At 44.1% G+C, this 19,828-nt stretch overlaps 1 protein-coding gene across 1 annotated transcript in view; it reads right to left on the bottom strand.

Annotated features, from left to right (window-relative positions):
* The window catches only part of PRKAG2 (protein kinase AMP-activated non-catalytic subunit gamma 2), a 3,182,689-nt gene that overhangs the window by 494,862 nt on the left and 2,667,999 nt on the right, over nucleotides 1–19,828 (bottom strand). Inside the window, 1 exon segment of the mRNA XM_044066896.1 lies at nucleotides 16,954–17,008. Coding sequence (XP_043922831.1) covers nucleotides 16,954–17,008 — 55 coding nt within the window.

Raw genomic sequence — 19,828 nt, 5'->3', positions numbered from 1 at the left:
CTTTAACTCTGCTGACACTGCAGGCTCAAAGGGGGGGTAGCGTAAACTTTTCCAACACAAAGTTAAGGTCCCAAGCAGGGGTAGGGGCTCTTCTTGGTGGCCTTAAGTTGTTAGTCCCTCTCAGGAACTGCTTGATGAGAGGGTGTGAGAAGAGAGATGGCTCAGTGCTGTAATGAGCAAAGATGGCAAAGGCATGGATCTTAATGGAAGAGAAGGATAGGCCTCTCTGGAGTAAGTCTGCTAGGTAATCCAGGATGAGAGGTAAGGAGGGCTGTACTGGGTCCGCTCCTTTAGTCTGGATCCAGGAACAATACCTTTTCCGCTTGTCAGTATAGGATTTTCTAGTACTGGGCCGTCTGGCTTCACATATGACATCCAGTACCTGCTTGCTTAGACTGGCCACTGGAGGAGAAGTCAAGGAATAAACCAGGCTGCAAGGATGCAAGAACTGTCCCTCCTGCTGAGTCAGGAGAGTTGGGATCTGTGGGAGGTGCCATGGAGGCAATGATGACAGACTGCGCAGTATGTCTTTCCTCTCTTATTTTAAGTAATACTCTTGTAAGAACAGGTAAGAGGGGGGGAAGCATAGACTGAGAGGTTTGTCCACTAGAAGGATAGGGCATCCACTTTCCAGGCTTTGCTGTGAGGTTCCCTGGTGCAGAATTTGCTGAGCTGGTGATTGTAGGGGGAGGCAAATAGGTCCACCTTGGGGGTACCCCATTCCTAGGTCACAAGGCTGAAGGTGTTGTGGTTTAATTGCCACTCGTGTGGGTCTAGGAGGTTTCTGCTTAAGTTGTCTGCCTGAGAGTTTTGTTTGCCTGGCAGGAATTGAGCTTGCAGGTGAATATGCATGGGTGAGGCAGTGTTCCAGAGGGTCATGGCTAGCCTGCAAAGTGGGTAAGAGTGGGTTCCCCCCCTACTTGTTGATGTACCCCATCACTGTGGTGTTGCCGGTTTTGATTAGTAGGGGCCCCGGAGAGAATAGGGATCTGAAAGCTGTCAGAGCATGCTGAACAGCTAGCATCTCCTTTTGGTTGATGTGCAGATGAATTTGATTTGGGCTCCAGTTGCCCTGAATGCACCTGCCATCCAGATGTGCACCCCAGGCATAGTCTGATGTGTCTGTGGTTAGGGTCTGGGAGGCATGGGGTTGTGTAAACGGAAGCCTCTTGTTGTAGTTGCAAGCTGCTGCTCACCAGAGGAACTCTTTCCTTGGACAAGGTATCATAGGTATGATAGTTTCCAGGTCCTGAGAATGTTGGCACCAAAGACTTAAGTACCACTGAAGTTTCCTCATATGCACTCTGGCACATGGAATTAGTAGAATGCAGGAGGCCATGAACCCTAGAGCTTGTAGGATTTTCCTTGCGGATAACTGCATTCTGGTGGCTATTTGAGAGAAGTAGACTGTCAGAAAGGTTTGTTTTTCTGGAGTAAGGAATGCCATCTGGGATGATGTGTCCAAGCTTGCTCCCAGGAATGCAATTTTTTGACTGGGGTCAAGTTTGGATTTCTTTTCATTGATAGTGTACCCCAGGAAGGTTAGAAGGTCCTTTACAAATGTCAGGTGTTGTAACAGCTTTTCCGGACTGTCTGCCTGAATCAGGCAATAGTCCAAGTAGGGGTAAATTTGAATATTTCTCTGTCTGCAATAGGCAATGGCTGGAGCCAGGCATTCTGTGAAAACTCTGGGAATAGTGGATAAGCCAAAGGGAAGTGCAGAGAACTGATAATGCAAAGGTCCTGCCCTGAAACGTAGATATTTCCTGCAGGAATTCCTGACGGGGATGTGCAGATAGGCCTCCTTTAGATCTAGAGTGGCTAACCAGGCATCTTTGGACAGCATAGGGAGAAGCTGCTGTAGGGTGAGCATTTTGAATTTTGGTACCACCAGGAAAGTGTTTAGGATAGATAGATCTAAGATTGGGCGCCAAGTGCCCTCTTTTCCGGGTACCAGGAAACGTCTGGAATAAAAACCTTGGCCTATCTGTTCTGCAGGAACAGGCTGAATTGCCCTTATGGAGAGCAGGGACTGAACTTGGTTTTGTGCCTCTGCCCACTGGTTTGTAGGAAGGATCTGGGAACCCTTTTGGGGTTGGTAGCATGTGGAAATAAAATATGTACCCCCTGGGATACTATGTTGAGGACCCATCAATCGTTGGTGATGGAGGTCCAGTTTTTTACATGGTGGGCAAGTTTTCCTCCTAGGTGCATGCGCAACTGGGCAGAGGTGAGGAGAGGAGTTGAGAAGTCATTGTGAATTCTTTCCATAAGGGGGTGGCTTAGCACTCCCTGTTTTAGAAGTGGAGGTACTCCATTGCTTAGATCTCTGCATACCCTGAGACTGTAGTCTGGGGGGGTCTGTTTCTCCTAGGTCTAGTTTGAGGTGGCCTTGAGGGGGCTGGAAAGGACCAATGTTTTGAGGGGCAATGCCTACTGAATCTTGGAGGCTGCACTTGCAAAAAATCTTTGACTGTCTGCATAGACTTAGCTTTTTCTTCCATCTTTTTTAAAACAACTTCTGCTTTGGTGCCAAACAGATTGTCCTTGTTCAGAGGTGCATCCAATAATTTTGATTTGACATGGTCTGGCAAGGTCTGCTCCTTAAGCCAGGCATGCCTTCTAAGCACAGAACCTGTGACTGCTGCCCTGAAAGATGCTTCCAGGGTGTCAAACCCACACTGCAGGGTATACTTGCTAACTTGGCTTGCAGAGTGCATAAGCTCCTGTAATTCTTTATTTTCTGCACAGTCAGGGAAGGTAGATAATTTTTGCTTAATAAGTTCCATAGTATGTTGCTAGTATTTCAGCATGTGGAACTGACAATTTAATGTTCTAATGGCAAGAGTTGCAGAGGTGTATACTTTTTTACCACATCTGTCTAAAGCTCGGGAATCCCTGTCTGAGGGTGTGGGATTCTTGGCTGTAGTTGCTTTTATTCTTTTAGGTCCTTGGGAGATGACCTCTGGGTCAGCAGTAGGTTTTTTGAAAAGAAATTTTTGTGAGTCATGGACTCTGTACTGCCTGTCAGGTTTCCTGGGAACAGGGGTAAAGTATCAGGAGTTAGACTGGACTCCATAAAGACATCATCCACAACATCCAGGACAGGAGGGATAGCTAAGGGTCTGTGCTGTGGTAAGTCTAAAAATTCCCTGAGTCTCTTTTTGGCCTGAGGATAATCCTGGCATTCCCAATGGAAATGCTCTCTCAAAGTATGTAGGGTTTCACCAAAAGAAAAATCCTCTGGAAGGGAGGCAGAAGGAAATGATTCTTCTGCATCTGAATCCTCATAGGCAAATAAGGGCATGTCTTCCTAATCAGAAATCTTAGTCTCGTCAGACTCTTGGTCAGATAAAGCTGCTGGGGACAAGTCTCTTTCTTTTAGCAGGGTAAGGCTGGCTTCCCCTAATCGGCATGATCAGGTCTTCTGCCATTTTAAGCATCTGTGATTGTGGCAAGGAAGCAGGCGCTTGAATTTGGGTCATCGTTTTTTTTTTGGCGTAGCTCGTACTCTTTGGCCTTAGAAATTCGGTAGTTTTAGAAAGAACTGAAGAAGCGAATGAAGTCATCGGTTTGTGTCAAATGTCGGTAGTGCGAAGAAAGTACAGTTGTGTACACTTACCATAAATGTAGGATGTGCGACTGTATTCACTGTTCCAGTCATCACACTTGGGTTATCTGCCTGCAGGTAGCCCTCAGTCGGCCCGAATTCCAGAGACTTAGTGTTTCTGTATCAGTTGCTGTCACTCCAGGACTGATGTCAGGTTGTTAGGGGTATAAAAACAGGCAGACGATGCCATTACATCAGTTTTTCTTGCCCCACATGTCAGGAGCTCCCCAAATAGGGAGCTAAGTTATGGTGGGGAAAAACACCACCAGTAAAAAGTAAATACCAATAGCCCTGTAAGGAGTGAGTAACAGACAAAGAGGAGAGAGGGAGAGAGACAAGGGGGCTGGAGGGTGGGAAAACAAGACTGCAACAGTGACTACACTTGAACATCTACATTTATGTTAAGTGTACACAACTGTACTATGTTCTTCGTGTTTCACTGTTGCAGTCATCACGCTTGGGTTGATTCCCAAAGCTGAAGAAAGGGTGGAGGCAGTCAAGAAGAGTTGGGGATGGCTAGTATGCCCTGCAGGACTGCTGTTGCAAAACCCGCCCTGGATTTGGAAAAGATAGGTAGGTGGTAATGCTTGGTGAACGTGTGTACAGAACTCCAGGTAGCAGCTTCCAGAATGTCCCTGGTAGGGACTGCCCTGAGGAATGCTGTAGAGGTAGAACTTGCCCTAGTGGAATGTGTTCTGACCCCCTGAGGGGTTGGTTTCCCATGGTGCTTGTAGCAGAAATGGATACTTTGTGCTATCCATTTGGAAATTGTTTGGTTTGAAATGGCCTTGCCCTCTTCCCCTGGTGCAAAACTGACTAGTAACTGGTCAGATTTCCTGAAGGGCTTAGTCTTATCAAGGTAGAATCTGAGCTGTCTGTGCACGTCCAAGGTGTGCAGGATCCTTTCCCCTTTATTTTGTGGATTAGGAAAGAAGGTTGGCAAATGGATAGATTGGTTGAGAGCCACACTGGACACCACTTTAGGCATAAAGGAACGGTTAGTCCTGAGGGAGACCCTGTCAGCATGAAAAATAATGATGGGTTCGACAGCCATAAGTGCTTGTAGCTTGGACACTCTTTTAGCTGAAGTGATGGCCAGAAGCAAGGCTGTTTTCCAAGAGAGGAATTTTAACTCTGCTGATGCTGCAGGCTCAAAGGGGGGGTAGCGCGAGCTTTTCCAGTACAAAGTTGAGGTCTCAAGCAGGGGTGGGTTCTCTCCATGGTGGTCTTAAGTTGTTTGCCCCTCTCAGGAACTGTTTGATGAGAGGGTGAGAGAAAGGAGGTGGCTCAGTGCTGTAATGAGCTGAGATGGCAGAGGCATGGATCTAAATGGAGGAGAAGGAGAGGCCTCTGTGGAGTAGATCTTCTAGGTAATCCAGGATTAGAGGCTACAAGAATGACGTCCAGCACCTGCTTGCTTAGGTTGGTCACTGGGGGAAAATTCAAGGAATAAGTCAGGCTGCAAGATTCAGGGTTTGCAGTTGCGGATGCAAGATCTGTCCCCCGGCTGAGTGAGGATGGTTGGGATCTGGGGTAGGTGCCAGGGTGGCACCAGTGACAGGCTGTGCAGTAGTGGGTACCAGTGCTGGCTTGGCCAGTCTGGGGCAATAAGGATTGCCCTTAGTCTGTCCAGTCTTATCTTGAGTAATACTCTTGAGAGAAGAGGCAGAGGGTGAAATGCATAGATTGAGAGGTTTTCCCACTGGAAGGATAGGGCATCCACTTTCCAGGCCCTGCTGTGAGGTGTCCTGATGCAGAATTTGCTGAGCTGGTGATTTCAGGGGGAGGCAAAGAGGTCCGCCTCTGGGGTCCCCCATTTCTGAAGTAGAAGGCTGAAGGTGCTGGGTTCTAATTGCCACTCATGTGGGTCTAGGAGATTTCTGCTTAAGTAGTCTGCCAAAGAGTTTTGTTTGCCTGGCAGGAATTTAGCTTGCAGATGAATATGCATGTCCAAAACCGTATTCCACAGTTCCATGGCTAGCCTGCAGAGTGGGTAAGAGTGGGTTCCCCCCTGCTTGTTGATGTACCACATAACTGTGGTGTTGTCTGTTTTTATTAGCAGGGGTCCTGGTATCTGAAAGCTGTAAGAGCATGCTGAACAGCTAGCATCTCTTTCTGGTTGATGTGCAGATGAATTTGACTTGGGCTCCAGTGGCCCTGAATGCACTTGTCATCCAGGTGTGCCCCCCCAGGCATAGTCTGATGCATCTGTGGTTAAGGTCTGTCCACAGTAAAGGGTTGAATAAAGGGAAGTCCCATGTTGTGGTTGTATGCTGCTGCCCACCAAAGAAACTCTGTCCTTAGACAAGGTATGACGGTTTCCAGGTCATGAGAATGTTGGCACCAAAGACTTTGAAGTACCATTAAAGTTTCCTCATATGCAGTCTGGTATATGAAATTAGTAGAATGCAAGAGGCCATGAACCCTAGGGTCTGCAGGATTTTCCTTGCGGATAGCTGGGTTCTGGTGGCCATTTGAGAGAAGTAGCCTGTCAGGCTTGTTTTTCTGGAGTAAGGAATGCCATCTGGGATGCTGTGTCCAAGCTTGCTCCCAGGAATACATTCTTTTGACTGGGGATTAGTTTTGATTTCTTTTCGTTGATAGTGTACCCCAGCAAGGTTAGACGGTTCTTTACAAATGTCAGGTGCTGCAACAGCTTTTCCCTGACTTTCTGCCTGAATCAGGCAATCGTCCAAGTATGGGTAAATTTGAATCTTTCTCGGTCTGCAATTGGCAATGGCTGGAGCCAGGCATTGTGTGAATACTCTGGGAGCAGTGGATAAGCCAAAGGGAAGTGCACAGAACTTATAATGCATAGATCCTGCCCTGAAACGTAGGTATTTTCTGCACAAGTCTCTGATAGAGATGTGCAGATAGGCTTTGTTTAGGTCTAGGGTGGTTAACCAGGCATTTTTGGACAGCATAGGAAGAAGCTGCAGGGTGAGCATTTTGAATTTTGGTACCACCAGGAAGGTGTATAGAATGGAAAGATATAGGATTGGGCGCCAAGTGCCCTCTTTTTGGGTATCAGGAAAAGTCTGGAACAAAACCCTTGACATATTTGTTCTGCATAACAGGTTGAATTGCCCTTATGGACAGCAGGGATTGAACTTGGTTTTGTGCCACTACCCACTGGTTTGGAGAAAGGTTTGGGAACCCTTTTGAGGTTGGCAGTGAGAGGAAGTAAAATTTGTACCCCTGGGATACAATGTTGAGGACCCATTGGTCTTTGGTGATGGAGGTCCAGTTTTTTGCATGATGGGCAAGTTTTCCTCTTAGGGGCACGGGCAGAGATGAGGAATGGGGTTGAGAAGTCATTGCAAATTCTTTCCATAAGGGGGTGGCTTAGCACTCCCTGTTTTAGAAGTGGAGGTACTCCATTGCTAAAATCTCTCTGCATACCCTGAGACTGTAATCTGGGGGGTTTGTTTCCCCTGGGTCTAGTTTGAGATGGCCTTGAGGAGGCTGGAAAGGACCAATGTTTTGAGGGGCAATGCCTACTGAATCTAGGAGGCTGCACTTGTAAAAAATCTTTGACTGTCTGCATAGATTTAGATCTTTCTTCCATCTTTTTTAGAACCTCTTCTGCTTTGGTGCCAAACAGATTGTCCTTGCTCAAGGGGGCCCTCTAGTAATTTTGATCTGACATGGTCTGGCAAGGTCTGCTGCTTAAGCCAAGCATGCCTCCTCAGTACAGAACCAGTGACTGCTGCCCTGCAAGATGCTTCTAGGGTGTCAAAGCCACATTGCAAAGTATGTTTGCTGACTTGGCTTGCAGAATGCATAAGCTCTTGAAATTCTTTATTTTCTGCACAATCTGTAAAGGTAGATAATTTTTGCTTAATAAGTTCCATAATATATTGCTGGTATTTCAGCATGTGAAACTGGCATTTTAATGCCCTAATGGCGAGAGTTGCAGAGGTGTATACTTTTTTACCCCATCTGTCTAAAGCTTGGGAATCTCTGTCCGAAGGGGTGGGATTCTTAGCTGTAGTTGCTTTTATACCTTTAGGCCCCTGGGAAATGACCTCTGGATCAGCAGTAGGATTTTTGAAAATAAATTTGTGAGGGTTAGGGACTCTGTAGTACCCGTTTGGTTTCCTTGGCGCAAGGGGTAAAATATCAGGAGTTAGACTGGATTCCATAAAGACATCATCCACAACATCCAGAACTGGAGGGATTGCTAAAGGTCTATGTTGTGGCAAATCTAAAAATTGAGTCTCTTCTTTGACTGAGGATGGTCTTGGCATTCCCAGTGGAAATGCTCTCTTAAAGTATGTAGGGTTTCACCAAAAGAAAAATCCTCTGGAGGGGAAGCAGAGGGAATGGATTCCTCTGCATCTGAATCCTCATAAGCAGATAAAAGCATGTCTTTATATTCAGAAACCTCAGAGTCGTCGGACTGTTGGTCTGTTAAAGCTGCTGTGGACAGATCTCTTTTTCTCTTAGCAGGGGAAGGCTGGTTTCCTCTAATCAGCATAATCAGGTCTTCTGCCATTTTAAGCATTTGTGGCAAGGAAGCAGGTGCTTGAGTTTGGGTCATCGTTTTTTTAGGCGTAGCTCATACTCTTCGCCTTAGAAACTCGGTAGTTTTAGACAGAACTAAAGACATGAAAGAAGTCGTCGGTTTGAGTCGAATATCGGGAGTGTGAAGAACTTCCTCGGAAGCCGGTGCCTGCACAGAGGCTCTGGGCCCATCCAAGGTAAGAGACATCCACAGGTTCTGTATACAAAGAAGAGTCTCGTGGCATACCGGACTCCAAACGGGTCTCGGTAACAGCCTGCGAATCCACTGAAGCGGGCATCAGGGGCTGCAAAAGTGCCTCACTGAGTACCGGCGACTAGCTTAACGGAAGCATCGTTGGCAGTTTTGGACCTGTGCGATCTGTCTCTGTCTTGATCCTTAAGTTTTTTCGGAAGATCGGTAGTTGGATAGATTACCAAAGCCATTTCAGAACACGGAGATCGAGAACGAAAGTATTTAGCTACAATAAGGGCCTGACGACGAATAGTACGGGCGTTGAATAACGCACAAAACCAACAGCGGGGTACATTGTGGTCTGGGTCTGAACAGGTGACGCAGTAAGAATGGAAATCTCGGTGTGGTATTTGCTTTCCACAGGCGAGACAATTGTTAACTTTTTCTGACATCGGTTAGAGCAAGAAAAAAGGATCCCCAACAGGATACTTAGCTTTAGAAGACTTCAAGATGATTCAATTTCGGAAACGAAAACTCAGGTAGCGGCCGACTGGCACTTGTGCGAACTTCTACTGCTTTGGGCTCCTCGGCAAGAAAGACTGATGTAATGGCGTCGGCTGCCTGTTTTTATACCCCTAACAACCTGACGTCAGTCCTGAAGTGACAGCAACTGACGGAGAAATACTAAGTCTCTGGTACTTCGGCTGACTGAGGGCTACCTGCTGGTAGATAACCCAAGTGTGATGACTGCAACAGTGAAACACGAATAACATCAAACAACTGCTCAGACATTCTAAACTACTTTGTGCTATGGAAGTACAAAACAGAGCTGCTTATGAACATTCAACGAATGCAAAACATATTCCCCTTTATTAGAATAGTTAGGAAAGAACACCGGTAACTGAATGCATTGGTTTACATTGGTGGAAGTGGTGTCCTTCGGCATGAAAGAACGATTAATACAGAGGGAAACCCTATCCTTGTGAAAAATGATGTAGGGATGTTTGGAAAGAAAAAGCTTGTAGCTTGGACACCATTTTTTTTTTTGCAGAAGTAATGGCAACAAGAAAAGCAGATTTCAATGACGAATATTTCAAGTCACAATCATTAGCCGGTTCAAAGGGGCATGAGTTAAAGCTTGCAGAACAGTCAAATCCCATGGAGGAGTAGAATCTTTGATTGGAGGCCTTAGAAGAAAAACCCCTTTTGTGAAGGTTTTACATAACCTAGCAGAAGCAACAGATCCTGAAGGTAATCCTGAGTAGAAATTGGAGTTTAATGGTCGAAAAACTAGAACCGTTTTTATATAAAGATTCTAGAAGAGGGAAAATAGAGGGAATAAGAGCCGACAAGGGATCAATGTGATTGCTGACATCCCAAATAGAGAACCTTTCCACTTACTCTTAATATACAACGGATATAAAAAGTGTACACACCCCTGTTAAAATGCCAGGGTTTTGTGATATAAAAAAATGAGACCACAACAAATCATTTAAAAACTTTTCCCGCCTTTAATGTGACCTATAACTTGTACAATTCAATTGAAAGGTGCTTCAACAAAGTATTAGTTTGGGGGTGTGCACACTTATGCAACCAGCTTATTGTACGTTTTTTATATTTTTTCCCCTAACAGATTTGTTTGTTTTTCAATTGAATTGTACAGGTTATAGATCACATTAAAGGTGGGAAAAGTTTTGAAATGATTTATTGTGATCTCATATTTTTTTAGATCTTAAATGCCTAGCATTTTAACAAGGGTGTGTACACTTTTTATATCCACTGTACCTTCTTAGTAGACTCTTTCTGAGAGGTCAAAAGGACAGCCTTGACCACAGAAGAGAACCTGGACCCTCTAGCAATCATGGCAACTGGAGAAACCATGTGGTTAACTTGAGTGGTTGGAGATTGGGTGGCATCGGAGATCTAGTTTGGCTTTCAGCATCCATGGAGAATGTTTGAGATGAGACTAGAGAAAGGGGAACCACACCTGATGGGGGCAAAAAGGGGCAATGAGGATCACCATGCACTTTAACCATTTGGCTTTCTGAAGAAATCTTGGGTTCAAAGGAAGAGGAGGATAGGCACACAGGAGTCACGGAGGCCAGTCGTGGACCACAGCATGTCTCAGGGAGCCCCCTGAAGGGAGAATCAAAGCGAAGTAACTGCTGCATTTGTTGTTGTAAGGAGATGCAAAGAGGTCACAGCAGGGCAGACCCCAATGGTCGAATATCTCATTCGCTACTGATTGACTGAGGGACCACTCGTGAGGCATTAGAATAGACCTGCTGAGCCTGTCTGCTAACACGTTGGATTTCCCTGGTACATGTATTGCAAGTAGATAGCAGTTTGAAGAGATCGCCCATTCCCAGACCCTCATGGCCTCTCTGCAGAGAGGGTATGAATGAGTTCCTCCTTGCTTGCTGATGTATCAGACTACTGACAATGTCTGTGTGAATAGCAATAGTCCCTGGAGGGAGGACATCCTGAAAGGTTTGCAACGACAAAAGGACAGCTTTCATCTCCAAGACATTAACAAGCAAACTGGTCTCTGAGTCCATGTGCCCTGGACCATCTTCCCCCGGAATTGCACCTCAACACCCTAGTTGGGAAGCATCCGTGGTCACAGTGGCTGACGGTAAAGGGAGAGTGAAAGGTTTGCTGACTGACAAATCCCACAGATGGGACCTGCAAATGTTTATCAGTCTGATAGCAACAGACTGCGGCTGATGTAGAATAGACCACTGAACAGATAGCATCCATTGAAGAATGCGCATATAGTACCTGGCTAGCAGAACCAAAAGTATAGCAGCTGCCATGGATTCCACAGCTCGTAGAATCAACCTGGATGGAAGAGATGGGAGATTCAGAATAGCTTGGACCTGAGATTCCAAGGTGTTGTTGGAATGCTGTGGCAAAGCAGCTATTCGATTAAGAGTGTCAATGAACTCCAGGTTCTGAACCACCACTGGTTGTGACTTGTACAAGTTTACAGTAATGCCTAGAAAGTGAAACAGCTTGTAAAGATAGTTTCTGTCCTGACAAATTTGACACAGAGTGGGAGCAGTCAGAAGCCAATCTTCTAAATACAGGAATACCTGAAACCCTTGCAGTTGGAGATGAGCTGCAACCACTGAATACACTTAGTAAACACCCAGTGAGCTGTGGTGAGACCACAGGGTAAGGGCTCGAAATTGAAAATTATTGGCTCACAGGCAAAAGCGCAGATGACTTCTGGAGTGCCTGTCTATTTTTATATGATAGCATGCAACCTTGAAATCCACCAAGCACATCCAGTCGTCCTTCCTCAGTAAGGACTGTACTGTCACCATCCGGAACTTGGTCTTCTTCATGTAGAAGTTGAGATTGCTTAAGTTCAGAATGGACCATAGGTCCCTGGTTTTCTTTGGCACCAAAAAGAAGTAAGAGTAAGTTCTGGGCCCTTTCTAACCAGTTGGGACCTCTTGGCTGACACTATTCTACAGCAATTTGGCAATTTTGGAAACTGCCAACTCCCTCTGACTGGGTAGAACATCTGGAAGCCTCTTCAATACATTTGAAGGAGGAAAGGAAAAGGGAATGTAATAGCCTCTGGATAAAATGTTTCCACCCAAGTGTTTGCCGTGATCTGGGCCGTGGTGCTTGAGTGCAGAGAGAAACGACCCCGACGGCCTCAAGAGTAGGAAGGTCGGGCAGTGCTGAAAGGGCTTGTTGGGAAAAGAATCCCTAGAGCACTGGTTCTGAAGGTCCTCTCTGCCTCTAGGGTGGCATCTCCCATTATAGCCTCCTCCTCTGCCTCTGGAGGAGAACTCTCCACTTTGATCAGGAAAAGAACCTTATGACTTATGGAACCAAGTTTTCTTAGCCCCCCCCCCTTTTGATTCCTAGAGTAGGTTCATTGAGGGGTGGAAAACTTAACCCTCACAGCAGGCAAGGTCTTACCTTGATCACTGCAGGTCAGGGTGTCCTTAACAGATGGTCCGAACAGCAAGGAATCATCGAAGGGGGCTTTGACAAAAGACGCCTTAAAAGGCTCTGCAAAATCACAAACTCATCCAAGCATGACAATGCATCATGATGCTGGTGCAGACTGCTCTAGAAGAAACCCCCCCCCCCACTGAGTGGGAAATGAGTCTTATGGAGTAGTTAACTATATAAGTAAGAGTGGTTAGCTTAGGAGAAACTTTATCAAACTCCCCTTGGGCATACACTCTGCTGGAGAATCAGTGAGTTCTTTGACTAAGTCTCTCTGAAGGTGAGTAAAATGTGCCAGATAGTTAAGAGCCCTCAGCAAAAAGGTAGCAGGGGCATAAGCATGCTTCCCAAACCTGTGTATTGTTCTGGACTCCCTATTCAGCAGATGGACAGTCCAGCTTTGCTGATCGAGGTCTTTCTTAGTAACAGCTGCCACCACCATATTGTCAACTGGAATACTCTTAGTCTAGAAAGCGTGGTCCTCCAGGAGTGGCAGGATTTTATCTGGACATTTAGGAACTGGTTCTATGGTGTCTGGCTCTTTCCAGGCCAGATGGGTTACAAGGTCTATAACAGCGTCTGCCGGGGAGACTACTCAAGATGCAGATGGTCTCATCTTGAAGGCCTCCAGGAATACAGATTCCTCTGAAGAGGGGCTTTTGGAACACCAGCCACCTTTTAACTTCAAGATCTCTAGAATGTCTGACAAAAAGACATCCTCTGGTGGCATTTTTGGAGATCCCTCTACCTCATCGTAATTAGTATCCTCAGTGAGGGACTCCATAGGGGAGTACAGATGCCTCTATTTGCACGTCCTCTTCCGTGGGATCTCCTCAGTGGGGTACTCAGGGGAGGAGTAGGAAGAGGAAGGGGCCACCTCTGGTAGAGCAGACTGGAGGCCCTTCGAGACAGGTTGAACCTGGGCAGAAATGGTAGATCACAGGCCCCAATCCAGAGTGGGCAGATGGGGTGGAGTAGCAGTCCAAGGGTCAAGCACTGTTGACAGAAAAAGCCTTTTCTAAACCCTGGAAAGTCAAGGGTCCTGGGGAGACCGTAATGAGTTCCATAGGAACTGAAACTACAGAGGAAGATGGAGGCAGTTCACCAGAACCTCAACTCTCAGACAGAACCGGACTTGCACTGTCAACAGCCGAAGGTCCAAGGGGGAGGGACTGAGAACCTCTCCCCTCAGATCCAAACACAACATCTCGGATCCAGGATGCACTCTGATCCAAAGACCTTGGAGAAGAGGCAGTCAAGGTAATGGCCGGAGTTGAGGAAGCAAAAGCCCTCTGATCTGACCCCAATACCTTGAGAGAATACTGTCCTGGGGCCCAAACAAAAACTCAGACCGGAGAAGTAGAAAAAGAAGCAAATGGAGCAGGCTCAGATCCATAAGGGGATGGAGCAGGAAGAACCCACATATGACTAGAGTCATTGATGATGGATCTGACCATTTTGTCCATGTCAAGATAAAGGCTCAGCGAGGACCTGGAGGAAGCCACTGAAGATGGCTGAGAATGCCTGGGGGTCTTGTAGGATCTTGGATGGTATGGTCACAGAAACTGTAGTAGTGGATCTCCTTGCAGACCTCAAGGAGGACTGCGGATCCAGAGACCTATGGATCCTAAGAGGACTACTCGGATCAGAGACTTAGGATCCACAGGTGTGGCAGAAGTGGAGGGCTCACTCAGAGCCATTAAGTCAATCCGATCCGACGGAGCAGACATAGTCGTTGGCTCCAAAGATGCTCTAGGCTCCTTAAGGTGAATTTTCTTCACTTCGGAACCAAGCAAAAGCTTAGAGGGGGGGGTTGAGTCCCTGGAGAAAAGGAGAAAATGGGCAAAAGACCCTTCAAGATAAGTTTTTTTTCCTTTCCTGTATGGCTCTAGGGTTGAACTCCCCACAAATGCTGCAAGGGGTGTCCAGATGAGCTGGCCCTGAACAATACACACAGTGGTCATGAGCATCTAAGTGCAGATTCTTCCTGTCACACTTGGAACACCTTTTGAAACCTGTTGGCTTCTCCATAGGAAACAATTAAAAATAATTCTCAACTACCACAATAACTAACAAACAGCCAACACTAAAGGAATAATTATCAGTGACTGCTAACTACAGCTACTAAGTATGAACCAATATCAATGAACTGCAACTTCTACTAACAACTTTCACAACTACTGCGCAAGGAGAGAGAGAGAGAAGGGCCAAAGCCCAAAAGAAGAAGGAAAGAGCAAACAGAAAAGCCTAATGCACCTTGAAAGACAAGAACAAAGGGGAGGAGACAAAGAACACTACCAATACAATCAAAGTGCAATAAAAGAGAAAGAGAGTACAAAAAAACTTTCAAAAAGCCAAGACTTAGCTGAGCACTAGAAAACCACATCTGGGCACACCAGCAGCAAACAAAATCTGAGGAGGTTGGGTTAGGGGTAGAGGATTATGGGTAGGGAAGAGTTCGAGCCAGGAAGCTAAAATCTGTGGGTGGTGGCAGAGTTGGATCAGATTCGAGACCCATAAGTGAAGCAGAATGAGACGGGCAACACCAGATTTACAGTCTGAATGGGGGAAGACATGTTAAGGCACAGGGAAGGAGATGTGCTCTACATACTTTTAACACCAGAAAGTGAAGTACTGCAAAAAAACCAAAAGCAGATTTATGGGAAGAGAGAACACTTATATTATACCTGTAAATTAATGGAAGTGCACAGAGGACAGCAACTGTTAAGTACACCTGAAATGTAGTGCAGACAGAAAGAGAGCAGGAAAATGGGTGAAACACATGTATCTAAAGGAAGCTGTTTGCATGTGGGGTAAACTGTGAATTTATGAGGTCTATGAAAAAGCACTGCTTGACAAAAGTTTTGATAGTCACAAAGTTTGAGGAAAATATATTTAAATGTGAGTTATGCTTACAAAACAACCCAGTTAAGGTCAAATACAGATTTTATCTGTTTGTCAAACACTGCAGTGTCTCAGGATGGTAATGCATTCTTGAAAGAATTATCAGTTCACTGCAGAGTGGTTTTAAGAAGAACAGATAACAAGGAGCATTGCTGAATGTATTGTCAAATAAAGTGGTAAAGCAAAGCAGATCACGAAAGCAGTCAGAGTAAAGGAAAATATGATCACAAAATACGGCAGCTGTGCAAAAGACTCGACAAGTGCTCATATCACAACCTTCACTCCCCAAATGGGCTGCACTGCTATCAGAAGAGATTCCATCTCAAGCTATTCCTCTTTTATCAGAAACAGTTGACAGTTAAGCCCTGGCTATAACATAGGTGTCTCAGGTTCGATTAATTGGCTTGATCCTTAAGAAGCTATGGGGGTGGCAAATTTTTGCCAGGCAATGTTCATTAGGAGAAATGGGTGGGGTTTACATCTAAGGACTACAGTTACAGTGGAGACCAGTGATACTAGATCAGAGATAAGACAGCATACATTGCACATTGGGAACCAGTGGGATAAAGGATAGGCCATTCAAAAAAGCCCTCCACAGCTGTCAAAATGTAGCCTCACCGAGATGCCCTGATATTATCTCAGCACACTTTTTCATCCCTTTACTGCTTACACTACAGATTTCTTTACTCCCTTGACCACAGTCTGAAGTTGTCAGCGTAGTGTCATGGAAGTTGAAGTGTGACGACTACAAGGCTGCACAGGGCAAAGACCATGCTAACATTCTCAAATAAGCAGATGAAAAAGGTCTGGGGAATTTGATTCAACAGTATGCTAAGCAAACTGAATCCCACAATGATGCTGTACAGTAAAAATTCAAGCCCTGCATCCAAAATCTTAAACTCACCTTTTGCAAGTGTCAAAACATACTCTCAGTCATTAGCATTTAACATCAAAGTTTTAGTATTTCATTTTTGTTTACAGGATCTTCCCTTCCTTCTATTTAAAATTTAAAGAAGCACTCTGCTTCTTACATCCGCGGTGGTGCAGACATCCACAGTGGTGCAGCCGTAGCGCTGTTGCCTCACAGCAAGAGGTTCTCCCGTTCGATTCTCGGCTGGAGTGCGGTGAGTTCCGCTGTGGTGACCCCTTACCGGGAAAAGCCGAAAGAACAACAACAACTCTGCTTCTTAATGTTAAGGGGTTCAGTGTCACATTTCCAAGACTAGTAACTCTGAATTCTAGAATTATAAAAGTGAAACTGCAGGACAATAGCAAATGTCAGACTTTGCTATTGTGTATAAGCAGCACTTACATAACTGAGATCACTGTACATCCAATAAAAGTGACCACTCCAAGACACAATAACCTCTGATTTAATATATTGTCCACTTTTGCACATTCAGTCTTGTAGTGTACTTAAACAGTCCAAGAATTTAAAACAATTACCAAGTTAAGGCCAAACCACAGTACCTCAAGTTGCAAGACTCACCCCAAACAAAGAACACTGACAACTACAGCTCAGACTTTGCCTTCAGGGCCCAAATTAATTGCCTTGCATAACCACCTTGTATATATCAGGAAGGATTTACACCATACCTCAATGTTTCAGTTTCTCTAAGTAGCAGGTTAGCTTAAACCACTTAAAATACATGAAAGTAAATCTCCACTGAAAACAGCAGGATTATAAATGCAGATTTTCAATTATTTATAAGCATATGGCCTGTTTTTCAACTTTTTTTTGCAGAAAGTCAGAAAAAAATCAACTTGCCTTGCATCTGGTGATATGTTCACTAATGGTTTAAATGTTTCTTGCAAGTAAACTTCTGTGGAGAAAAAAAAAACTGTAAAAGCACCACATTTCGGATTATTAAAAGTTAATACTGAGTGTGCTGAAACTGTTATCGACCAATGTTACCCAATACATACATGCACGTATACATTTTATATATATATATACATATATATATATATATATATATACACACACACACACACACACACACACATATATATATATATATATATATATATATATATATATATATATATATATTATACGGATTCACTTTAGAAGCTTGAAATACTGAAATGTCGAAATTCAGTATTTCGAGCCCATAAAGTGGAATCCTCAGAAGTGCGAATTTCAAAACCTCGAATAGCGGAGGTTTTGAATTTTGCACTTCTGAGGTTCCGCTGTGGTTACGGATTCAGGTAAGTGTGTGTGTGTTAAGGGTTTTGGGTAGGGGCTGTGGTGTGTGTTAGTGTGTTTTGTTGTTGTGATGTGTGTGTGTGAGCAGAATGTAGCTTGTGTGGTGGTGCTGTGTGTATGTTTGTGTGTAGTGCAACCTTGGAGTTAGAATATTTAAGTAGGGGGGTGCAGGGGGGCTTCCCCCCCTGCTTTTATGTAGTAGAGAGCTTGTGTTTGTGTGTGGGGAGGATGGTGTGTGCAGTAGCAGCGCGAAATTCAAAATCTCCAGTGTGCGAGATTTTGAATTTCTCGCTTCTGAGTTTTCTATGTTACATAAATTTGACTTTAAAGCTTCGAAATACTGAATTTCGACATTTCAGTATTTCCAGGATATAAAGTGAATCCATATATATGCACACACACACACACATATATATACATATATATATATATATATATATATATATATATATATATAGACATATATACACACACACATATATACACATACATATACACACATACATGCTTCTGTCTGTACACACAAAATACACACAAAGAAATATGTTGAACTGTTGAATAAATACATACAGACAGAGACAGATATATGCACGCACAACTAAACATGCTTTAATCAGTTGTCTGTTGGGTAGATACAAAGGTTTCAAATGGAAACCTACTCGCTTAAACTGACAAGATAATTTTCACTACTTCATACTGTAGAAGCACACATTCTCCAACATTATCCTAGAACAAATATAAAAGGCAAAACCAAAACTGTTCCTTTTTGCATCTCAGCTATCCATGACCCACCCACTCACATTAATTTTCTTATGCCCCCTTAGAAAATGTTTATTACAGACCAGCAGCAGCTGATAACCACATAATAATATTAATTACAACACTCTAAAAAAAATACTACTACTTGCTAACCTTTTGCTGTACCACCTTATTTTCCAAACATTATTTTGCTCACTTGTTTATTTTGGCAATTGTAAAGATTAAGACTCACCATCAGTGAAGAAGGATCATAAGTACACAGGACCACCCCTGTAGTGATGATAAACTGCTGTGATATTTCTGGCCTTTTAAAGGGCTATGCTAACAGCAGCAGTAATTAATATATGGCATTGGTATTACATTATAACTATTTGGAATTGTGTGTAAAAAATAATAAATTTCAGGGTTTAAGGGGTATCGGATGCACTTGCACGTAACAGTGATGACATCTCACAAAATACCTGTCATACTTTACATCAGTGATTCTGAAACTGTGATCCGCGGACCCCTAGGGGTCTGTATGATTAATTCTAGGGGTCTGCGGAGTTCCACTTTATTATTCTGCAGAGTGACTGTTAAAAATAAAAAAACCCTACAAATACACTTCTCTTCCGTGTCTTCTGGATTTGCGGCTAACCAGCTGCTTTCCCTGCCTTTGTAAACAGGGTAGTAATAACCATTACCTTCTGCATTTGCGGCTGACATGGAACGAGTGATTGCTTGTCCTATAGCGGCATAGCAGCTATGTTTTCTATCTGGCAGTTGTGGCAGTTAGAACTTGGAGGGAAAGTTCAACAAACTGTTACTTTCCCTCCAGTCAGTTATCGTAGTTGTGTGATGCTGGTTGGACTCCTTCTGCAGAGTTGACTGAGGCAAGACTTTTTAAGGTTTTTTTTTTTTTTTTCTTTCTTTTTTTGTTAGACTGCTTCATATCCCTCATAGTTTTCGTGTACCTCTCATAAAACTGAGTTTTTCTGGCAAATCCCTGACAAATTATTGAGCACTGAAGCTAGAAAACAGTTTGTATCCTTTGGAAAATGCATAGCAATGCAAAACCTATCAACTTTATCAGTCTGTAAGAGCAATATTTAAAAGGTGTTCCTATATTTGGGACTATGTTCCTCCATTATTTGTGGCTTTTTCCAGAGTGCATGGTCTATGTGTGTGCGTGTCTGTGTTTATGTGCAAGTACGAGGTAGAGAGGTGCGTGTGTGTGTAAGAAGGAGACAAGTGTATGTGTGAGTTAAGAGGTCCGTAGTGTAGCCCTCAACTATACAGGTTTTCTCAGAATGTCCAGATTTTTGCCTCATAATTTTTTTGTCTCTTTCTCATAAAATTGTACTTTTTCTGATAAATCCCTTGCAAATCAATGAGCACTGACATCAGAAAATAATGGCAGACATTTCAGCTTTAGAGTTCATATCCTTCAGAAAATTCATAGTAATGCAAAACTTGTTTTTCTCTCAACTTTTTAAGCTTATAAGAGCAATATTTAACAGGTGTTAATATATTTAGGACTGTTTTCTCCCACTGTGTCTTTGTCAAGAGCACATGGCCGTGTGTGTGTGTAAGAGGTAGGAAGTATAACCCTTAACTGTCCAGATTTTTGCAGAATGTCCTTATTTTTGCCCCATGTTTTCATCTGTTCCTCAGAAAAGGATTGAAGTTGCTAAGT

Source organism: Protopterus annectens, chromosome 3.part1, assembly GCF_019279795.1.
Source record: "Protopterus annectens isolate FY-2018-M chromosome 3.part1, PAN1.0, whole genome shotgun sequence".
In the NCBI taxonomy this organism is placed as follows: Eukaryota; Metazoa; Chordata; order Ceratodontiformes; family Protopteridae; genus Protopterus; species Protopterus annectens.
This window is presented reverse-complemented; position numbering and strand designations above follow the sequence as displayed.